This window comes from Pyxicephalus adspersus, chromosome 4, assembly GCF_032062135.1.
Source record: "Pyxicephalus adspersus chromosome 4, UCB_Pads_2.0, whole genome shotgun sequence".
NCBI classification, from domain to species: domain Eukaryota; kingdom Metazoa; phylum Chordata; class Amphibia; order Anura; family Pyxicephalidae; genus Pyxicephalus; species Pyxicephalus adspersus.
Genome location: NC_092861.1, coordinates 115,143,876 through 115,154,402, shown reverse-complemented (window position 1 = coordinate 115,154,402; position 10,527 = coordinate 115,143,876). Strand labels below are relative to the sequence as shown.

Below are 10,527 nucleotides of genomic sequence, written 5' to 3'. Positions count from 1 at the left end.
TTTTTTTTCTTCTGCCCACAAAAAGCATATGACAGAAAACTGTCACCACCTTCACCACTTCCAATAGTACTTCTTTGACTTCAAAAAGACAAAATGAATACGAGTTTAGGTGACCACAAGAATGAATTTGAATAAATTATATACATTGTACTTTTTGATAATGTCATTTGTATGGGATATTTATCTAATTTCAGTGAAGGACAGATCACTTTTACGGTGAATGAGACGAACATAGAGGATTTTGCAGGAAAACTTGGTAAGTTAATGTTCCTAATTTGGTAGTGTGTGCAATTCTAAACTGTGAAGTTGTTTTTTTTTTTTACTTTTTTTTTTATTGTTTGTCAATGTGTAGCCAGATTAAAATTTAGCAGGGATAGTGTGGATTCAATAAAATATTGAACCAGTGGTCTACTCTGGTCAGTGTCACTCCACTTTGTGTCCTGATTACAAGTAGAAACCCCCAGTGCTGTGTTGTCTGCCCACTAGTTGGCTGTAGAACTCCAGCTAAGCCTTAGTTAAATTTCTGTCCATTAACTTGAATTATTCTGCCTTCTGAACAATGCACGACACAGCAGTGATAGATGAATCTAAACCAGGTTGCAAAAATTAGCTTTATTTGGAAAATTCAATAAAACATTGGCTCTAAATGGGGGGAAACCTAAAGGTAATGCTTTTATTACAAAAAAAAAAAAAATTGTCAAGTATTGTTTGTTTGTAATAGTCAACTCCTCTGGCTTTATGTTCTCTGCTGTTCATGTCTGATATCCTACTCCTGTATCTTAAATTAAGTTTGGTTATTTATAGAAAAACATATTAGGTCTGATTTATGAAAGCTCCCCAAGGCTGGAGAGGAAACACTTTCATCAGTGAAGCTGGGTGATCCAGCCAACCTGGAATGGATTTCTCCAAATACTTTTGCAATTTGCTAGCAACTGTTTTGAATCCCGAACCAAATTTATTCCAGGTTTGCTGGATCACCCAAGTTTACTGAAAAAAAGTGTATCCTCTCCAACTTTGGAGAGCTATAATAAACCAGACCCATTGGCTTAACAATAAAGGCCTGTTCATACCATTTTGGTCTGCTGTGCTGTGTTATAAATACATGCATGTTAAAATGTGCCCCTGCCCATGCCTGTAAATTGCCTACTTGGAGCATCATACTGTGCATTTAACATGCAACCTGGGAATGCAACAAAGGCAAGCTGGCATGGTGCAATTAATGACACCACATTGCACCAACTTTTGTTACTGCAATGCACTAGTGTGAATGAGCCATAAAGGTTGCTCCACTAAAACAATAAATGGATTGCAGTTTAGGGTATCTGTTTCCTATATCTCCTGGTAACCAATGTGATGTGATTGCCAACGCCATATTTTCTTCAAACCACTTTGGTGTTTTGTAGTTTCCACTTCTTTCTGTTACAATCTCCAATAAATAGTATAAACTAAGATTCCAACAGAAAAATTTGGACTAGTGCAAGGACTTGCCCACTAAAATACCCCTGAGAGATAATTAATTATTAGCTGGATTATCTTTAGGTATTTGGTAGATGCTGGAGAGTTATTTATAGACTTGCGTTTTTTTAAATTACTTTTGCTCAAACAATTAATGTTTGAATGCACAATTTATCTTTTTAGGACTGCAGGTGCCGACGAAAAAGCTTCCAGTGGCACGACTTTAGGAGTACAAAAAAATCTTGTGTGCCAAATTGCTTATGCCAATTAACTAACCACTGCATTGTTTGCGTGAAATCCCACTTTCAGTCGGAAAGAAGAAAAATCTGGACCCTAACTGAAAGTACAATATTGTGATACTACTGTAAATGACTGGTGCAATTTTTTTAACAGAATAAATGTTCTCCATCTATGAGAAGTCATTATATATGACATAACAAAGACAATGAAACAAGCATGAGGATCAAATGTTTTGGCTAAGCTGCTTTTGTTATGAGTTTTTCAAGGGCAAAATGAGGTGCTAAGGAGCTGATTGCACTGAAAAAGGTCAGACTTCATTACAAGCAATTTCAATCGCATAGTATCCAACACAAAAATATTACTAGATGTCGCGGTTATAACAACCTTCACCCAACGGTTTTTAAATATTCACCTACTGCCAGAACTACAGATATCACCTTCTGAATCACAGAACTCTAAACTCAGGTCCTCATTCATATCACTCACTGAATCATACAATCTTTGTTTCTTCAAAATGTTGGATATCGCCACTTCATCTAACCGAAATGCTCTTAAAATGTTATATTTATTTCACTTGCACTTCTGTTACTATTTTCTAATTGTTTATTTTCAGTTTTGGTTTTTTTTTAAGAACTTGGGAAAAAAAATTTACATTAATGTACAGTCCATGTCTGAAAATATAAGCTAAAAAACACAAATAAATGTTTGCTTTAAACTAAATCATTTTTGTGTTTAGTGATTTACTAATATATAACAACATAGGAGAAAAGCTAGGAAAGAGTGAATTAGTTGAGTATTATAGAATTGTATTCTATAGTAGATTAAAGAACAGTTTTACATTTCTGACTCTAAATTCTGAATCTTTGCAGGCATATTTTTAGTTTTGTTCCATGTATCGTATTTGTGGGTGGTTTTAGTAAGGACTAGCATCTCTCATCTCTCATAATATCTAATCACATGTACGTTGCATTGATGTATAGAAAATCACAAATGGGCATCTATGTGTTTGACTTGATTACATCAGATTCATGTATTTAAAGAGACACATCCTGAAATGGATCTGGTCCAGGATTGAAAAAATATGCTAGCAAATTACACTTCAGAAATCCATTCCAGGTTTGCTGGATCACCCAGTTTCCTGTAACCTCTCCAGCCTTGAGGAACTTTAATAAATCAGGCCCAATATCTCAAAATGTCACCATATTTGTTTTTGTTCCAAGTGGCTCTTTACTTACATCTCCTAAAGTACGCTCTAAACAAGATGCCATCTTCATCAGCAGCAGGGAGATCTTCGTTCCATCCATGCATTTAAGTACAGTAGGCATACTGAGAAACAACTGAGAATATTTTCATATGATAAATATGTCATGTCAGACGGATAGAAATGATACACATATGGACAGGGAAGTTTTTCCTTCATGACTAGAGGAGAGTCCAGACAATACTTTTACTTTCAGCTATACTAAGTAAGGGTTTTTTTTCAGACTAAAAGAAAAAGGTTTTACCTGCTTTACCTATTCAGGAAAAGTATTTGTATTACTTGCAAAAAAAATGTATCTTGGTATCTAAACAAAAAAGAAATTTTTGCTTCATAAAAAAAGGTTATCCACCATTAGACCTGTCTTTGGTTTTCCACATACCTCTTTATTGTTTGTCCAGTGAAAGTTCTCACTAAATGCTTCTTCAAACTTTCCATTTGGCATGAACACGCAGCTTCACATAGGGGTCCCAGCTGCCTGACACTTTCAGCATAATCCAGCTCTTTTCCTGATGGTAAAGAGAAAACTTGGAATTAGGATACCAACATAAAATACATTGCAGCTCATGTCACATCCCTTTCTAGAATCAACATTAAAACAACAATTTCACATAATTGGGACTTACATGGCGCATTTTTGTGAATAAAATAGCTTTTTTTTTGTTACATAATTAAAATTCTAAATAGTACAAATTGAATTTTCCAGCCTGTCTCAAATCATCAATTAGAGGACATTATTAGTAGTTATTGCTTTCAGTGGTCCATGGTATGATAATAATATACAGTATATCACCCTGTTCATTGGTGAGCCCCAGGTTTATTGTTCATTCTATATCCAGTTGCTGCTATATTGTACTTTGTTGATAGCTAAGGTTTATATTGAATCCTGCACCTCCCTTTAGGTGCAAAGGTAACATAGTCCCCACGCTAGCAGCATGACATTTCTACCTCCCTTCAGTTCCAGTGTTGCAACCCTTATCAGGGCATTTCACGCATCTTTCAGCCCCTACCAGGAGCATAGAAAGCGACCAAATGCAAGCTAAGCAACAAAATCCGACATGCAGAGTGATTATTGGGGGACTTTGGCACACAATATGGCAGAATGGAAGAAAAAAAAGCAGGTTAGAGCTCCAACAATTCACAAAATCCCAAAGCATAACCTGGTAATCGGAATCATACTGCAGCAGCAATCACATTTCATGTGTAATACTAAGTCTCAGTGGTCAGATAGTAGCACACAGCCAATAATAAAATACAACTCCCAGGAGTGCCTGTGGCCCCTAACATCTCTGGTATCCCACTACCCCGACTCTCTCCCCTACAATCCATCATGGATGCTGCAGCCAGACTCATCCATCCTTCCCTCCGCTCCTCTTCCGCTGCATCTCTTTGTAGTTCTCTTCTTTGGCCTCCATTTCACCTGAGAATTAAATTCCAGCTCCTGTGCTTTGCCCTAAAATCCGTACACAGTTCTTGTCCCACTTACCTTTCTGACCTGATAGAAAAATACTCTCCTAGCCGCTCTCTTCCCTCCTCCAATGACCTACTAATGACTTCCTCACTCATAACCTCATCACACGCATGGCTCAACGACTTTTCTAGAGCTGCCCCAACTCTCTGGAATGGTCTTCCTCATCTTATTCACTATACTCCTACTTTCTGCTCATTTGACTCTGGGTAGAAAAAAGATGCTGATAGCGGTAACCCCGAGTCACACTCAGGGTAGCTAAAACAGCAAAATAAAATAATAAATTGAGCTTTACCTGATCCGCCAGGCATCCTCCTTCCCGATCCCCGTCTTCTTGCTTCCTCCTGCCAGCGTCCTCTGCATCTGATGAGTATTGCTTTTAGACATCCGGACAGAAATGAATCACCCCGGAGGTTAAAAGATCTCTCAAAACTCATCTTTTCAAACTTGGCCACCCATCTTCTGTCCCCTAAACTGTCACAACTTTCTACCACTACATATCTCCCCTCCTATTGTGTGATACCCCCCCACCTACTAGATTGTAAGCTCTTTGGGGTAGGGTCCTCTCCTCCTCCTGTGTCACTGTTTGTATCTGTCATTTGCAACCCCTATTTAATGTACAGCGCTGCATAATATGTTGGCTCTATATATATCCTGTTTATTAAGCATTCCACAGGTACATAACTATATTCCCCAGTTGTTTTCAGCGTTTGAATCCTTGTCCAGTATGAGGAAAATGATTGTTAGTGTGAAATTCCTGGTCTGCACTTGAGGACTGCAGATCCAAACTAAACTAATACTAAGTAGAAATGATTATTTACCCCCCAACTTAGAGGAGATACTTAGGTACTTCAGAAATGTACAGAAAAAAACATTTGAGAAACATCAGATGCAATCTTACATGGTCTGATTTCCAAGCTTTATATACAAGCTTTTAAAATAAACTTATATATTGAGAAATACAGAGGCTGTAAACTGTTTGAAAGCCTGTCCTCTGTCTGAATTTTGTAAAGGAGGACCCTTGCTATCTGCATGAAAGCTGTGGTCTCTCTGCAGAGGTCAGACATGCACCTTGTGTAAAGAAATTGCTGAGGGGTATTGCAGCCAAGCCATTTTATGTTTACTTTTTTTCTGGATTTCAGCTTTAAGTTCCTGATATTCTATTTATTTATTACTATATTTTAAAAAATACAAAAAAGACATTTACTCCTAATATTTTTCATCATTATAACTCCTCTCTATACAGATTCATAAAACCAATTGGATGTGCTGCCCTCTAGTGGTGTGTTTAGAGAATCATGTGACTTCTCTGCCACCAATCCGCTCAGCGTACGTCCCGCCATTTTACTTCACGTCCAGCGCAGCAAATGGAACGCACGGAAATGCTGACACCCAAGCGGCTGCTTATTAGTGACGATGAGCCATTCGTTTTATTATTTATTGCCCACCAGATTATTCAACACGGAATCACTGCACGTGTATAGGAGAAACCGTTTTTTCTTCAAAAAGATTCTAACTTCAGAGGAAACATTCCAGAAAAATTCACTTCCCAACGAATACAACACGTGACGGGGGTGCCATGCGCAGTGTGACAGCCGCCGTACCGGAAGTCATTGGTGTAAGGTGTGGCCATGGTTACCATTTATTTTTGCGTCAGAAAAGGTTGTGTTGATAGAAATGTGATTTCAGTCATGAAACTTGCAGCTGTCACTGTATGCAGGTATATAAGGAGGAAGCTGTTGCATAGTAACTCACTTATTTCATAGGAGTAATGCTTCACATTGCAGGCTTGATGTAATGAATGGTGTGTGTTGGGGTTATTAGGTCTTACAGTCATAAAAGTTAGACTCTTACAGTGATTTTCAAGTTCATTCACCTAATATTGGGTGAATTACAAAAGATTCACACACATCATCATAGCTTGAAAGAGGTGCAAATACAGCAATTAGTGCTAATAGTATTTTGGCTTCATGGGTCAGAAGGGGATTGAAGAATAAATTCAATCTTTCTTTTGCATAGTTGTATTATGTGTTGCATAGCCGAAAGTGATATGTCCCATTGCTTGAATACTATCTATTGTATTGCTTGAATACTATGACTTCCACACATCAAGCTTTAGAAGCTGCAGCAAATATTCTGATCCCACTCAGTGGTGAAGGTAGTATCGGGCCCCTGTTCAGAACTGACCTAGGCCCCCTTGTGGCTGAGGAAGGTATGGGTCTCTTGTGCAGTGATGCCTCCTTTCATCTCACTTCATCTTGTTTTATAGACTATGTTGATCATCCAGCTCACTTCTCTCACCTGATATGCCCCAGCCCTTCTAGCTCTTTCTTTGTCCTATCAGTCACTTAGTCTCAGCTTCATGTGGGCATTTCTTAGGTTGTCAAACAAAGTGCCAGAGAGGCTGTACTGAGGAATCCCCTGTCCCTGCCAAAATGTACAATTTACCTGTCATGGGGTTATTATTATAAAGCTGTAAATCTGACAAAGATTCAACAAGCTGCCTGAGGAGCATCAATGCCTGATATTAAAACACATGGACCTGGAAGATTCTCCACCAGGACATTTTCAGTAAATGTCAGATTTTCTGCTTAATAGATAGACCCCATGGTATTGTTTTCACACAAATCTGCTACTGCAGCAGGCTGATGATGCTGAGATACAAGAGCAGTATAGAGATGCTCCCTTGTTCCCCGCTGCCCTGCCACTGATTGGCCACAGGGATTTTGGATTGCTCCTACTTCCACCTGAGATGTTTGCAGATCCTTTAACCTCCCTGGTGGTATGATTATTTTAGTATTTTTAAATGTCAAAGTGGTACATTTGACATTTAAAAATACTTCTTATTCCCGTCCCCCAGCGTATGCCGCCTGCACGCACACACGTCGCATGCCTGCTTGGCGTCTGCATTGCCTTGTGTCCCCAACGTTCACATGGCGGGGATGCGAGGCCGGGGGACGCAGATGCCGGGCATCGCCAAGGGGACACAAATGCCGTCCGGGCATTGCAGGAGGGCGCTGTGGGCTCATGGGGACCAGGTAAACCCTCAATTCCACCCGGAGTGTGGCTCAGGGTTACTGCTCTTTGTAATGAAATTAACCCCGAGCCACACTCGGGATTAGCGCTAGGGAGGTTAAAGAGCACAAAAACAAAACATTGACTTTTTATTGCAAGACAGACATGTAATTTCCTTTCTGTAATAAAACCCGCCTGTTCACAATCTTTCTGTAGTGTACATTGGGCTGCATATTGGCACCTAAGTGTACAATTGTGGTATACCTGGTTGTTGGGAATGGATAAACTCCTGCACACATACTCCAGATTTAAATTTTTCTGACCTGGTTAACCAAGATAGCCCAACACCGTGTGAAGGTGTTGGCACTGGCACTGGCAGTGGAAAGAAGGGAGGTATTTAGTTCTGCTTAAATGATGTCACAGGGGTTAAGGAGAGTGAATACACAATACAGGGTCAGGGTGGTTAAAAAAGTAACGAATGACACTACTCAAGGGCAGGAAAGAGATGTTTAGGGGTACTTTAAAGGTGTTAATTAGAGTTCAGCATTAGAATATAGTAATATGGGGCTCTAAAACTAACAGCACTGACTTGACATTTTCGAGTCATTAAAAGGACATTTCTGACAATAATTGGACTACAAGCAAGCAAATGGGCAACAAACAATTGTGACAACACACAGTCAGCAAATGGGCATTTGCGATAATATGTAGGCAACAAGTAAAGATTCATGACAATAAATGGGCTTTTGTGACAAAATGAGGGCTGATGGAAAATCATGACAGTGTGATATCTTTTACAAAAGAGCAGATATTACTATACATGTGAAATCCAGGCAGGGTGGTGCAGACTGCAGTATTACAAAAATCACAAGAATTGTTTTTTTTTTTTAACCTGTATATACTAAAACATTCCAAACCCAAAAAAGGCAGAAAATGCTTGACTTTACTTGACTAATTTGGAGTGAGATAATATGTATAAAAAAGTTAATAGTGTATTTTTTTGTGCAGATGCTCACCACATGTCTGTCCCCAGCAGTCTACAAGATGGTGTGTCAACTTGGGTTTGAGATCCAGGACAACATAGAAATTTTTAATATTTTACACAAAGACAATCAAGTATGCTGGGAGGCAATATGTAGCAAAGTGTGTCATATGCCTTTAGGTAAGTTATATCTTCTTGTGATAAACTAATGAGCATTTTAAACACAGCTAAGGCTGCCTAAACACGTTTAATAATTGTCTTTGGAAAGGCTCTTTCACGATCCTTTCCAACGACAAAAGACTGAAGGAGCGCTGTACATACAACGCCGTTCTGCTCTATGGAGAGGGGAGAACGAAGTTCCATGCTTGTATATTACTTAGCAAGCATTTTACTGGTAGAAAAACTGTTTCAAAATATTGGGACTTTCATGGCATCTTTTTGTTAATGAAAACACATTGTATTCGTTTCATTCATAGGATTCCAAATGGTACAAATTCATTTTCCCAGCCTGTCTCAAAACATCATTTGAATGATTGCATTTAGGTGGTCTGTAGTGCACTCATATTCACTTGAATTTCATGCGGCTAGAGTAAAAGATATACAGTATGTATATAAATCACCATAATAAAACTTAGCTATCATCAAAGTACAATATAGCAGCAACTGGATATAGAGTGAACAATAAACTTTAGGCTCACCAATGAACAGGGTCTATGGTATATATATATATATATATATCATTATTCCATAATGTTATGCACTCCAATTCTCAAACCTATTAGGAGCATGCCTCTAACCAATTGACCCACAATCACGGGGTTCAACCAATGTATGTCAATCTACAATAAAGATAAACGGAAAATGTATCATTCGCTGGAGGCTTACTCCATACTAAGCTCAAAAAGAGCCTTCCATGAATATCAGAGACATATCTGAATATTATTATCATACCATGGACCACTGAAAGCAACAGCTACTAATGCTGTCCTGTTAAAATGTTGATTCTAGAAAGGGATGTGACATGAGCTGCAATGTATTTTATGTTGGTATCGTGATTCTGCCAGTTTTTTTATAGCCAGTGGAAAACTGAAAAAGAAAATGCATGATTTAGATGCAGCTGTCCACATGACTTATAAACACAAAAATGGCCCTTAAACCCCTATTTAATTTAGATGACACTATTTTAAACAGTACATTATATATATTGGCTGTAGCCTGTCAAAACTTACAGACTTGCCAGTTTTGTAATTTTGCAGATATTTGGCTTTATAAAGGTAATGCCCGTGTGCACAGATTATAAAATATCCCATCTACAACCTCTGTTGTCTGTTGTAAATATTGTATAACTGTTTGCTTTATGTAGATCTTGATGAGCGAGTTCTGTCTTTGTCTGAGAAGTTGGTTGAAGAATCCACCTTTGTGTTGGTTAATATGACACCATACTGGAAGGAGGCAATAACAGCCTTCAGAGAAGCCAGGTAAATAGTTTATAGTAATAAGGTAGGTTAATTTGGAGTGTCAATGCATTCTTGTAATTAAAAGAGGGAGAGAAAGATGTAGGTAGGTTTACAGGGAGCTTGAAGAAGTCACATACGGCACTTGACTGTTTTATTACTAGTACTACAATCACCTTACATTGCACCTTACATATTGCAATTGATAAATATATTGAAACATTAATACTATGTCAACACGTACAGCCCTTATTCTGCAGGCTGTGCTGAGGTTGCTGTTAGAAAAGAAGGAAATGCTAACAAACAGCAAGGAACCATTATTAATGTGCAAAGACATTTACTGGTATTACCATGATTCCCAAAGGTCATCAAGCACTTATAAACTCTTAAACTTTCCTAGTGGCTATTTGTAGCCTTCAGCTAAAGGACAGAGCGAATTATATAGAATAGAGTTGCAAAAAGATTATATAAATTACACAGGGACCTACCTGGAAGGATGGTAATTTACATTACTGCTGCTGGGAAAAGGTTAGAATTAGAGACAGCCAAGCAAATACAATTTTTAGATGGAGGGCAGAAATTTCTTAAAGCTCTACTAAAGAGCTTTGGATTAAGTCAGATTATATTTGGTTTAACATTACTGCCTATTGCTCTC

At 38.3% G+C, this 10,527-nt stretch overlaps 2 protein-coding genes across 2 annotated transcripts in view; both read left to right on the top strand.

Moving 5' to 3' along the window:
- GNPAT (glyceronephosphate O-acyltransferase) overlaps positions 1-2,415 on the top strand; it is a 20,554-nt gene extending 18,139 nt beyond the window's left edge. The window contains exons 15-16 of the mRNA XM_072409359.1: positions 195-256; positions 1,639-2,415. Coding sequence (XP_072265460.1) covers positions 195-256; positions 1,639-1,682 — 106 coding nt within the window. The 3' untranslated portion in view covers positions 1,683-2,415. The remainder of the gene's footprint in view (positions 1-194; positions 257-1,638) is intronic.
- Positions 2,416-5,787: 3,372 nt separating this feature from the next.
- The window catches only part of ERMARD (ER membrane associated RNA degradation), a gene marked incomplete in the record, with an annotated part of 11,254 nt that continues 6,514 nt past the window's right edge, over positions 5,788-10,527 (top strand). Inside the window, 2 exon segments of the mRNA XM_072410255.1 lie at positions 5,788-6,141; positions 8,445-8,598. Of these exon segments, the coding sequence (XP_072266356.1) occupies positions 6,136-6,141; positions 8,445-8,598 (160 nt within the window).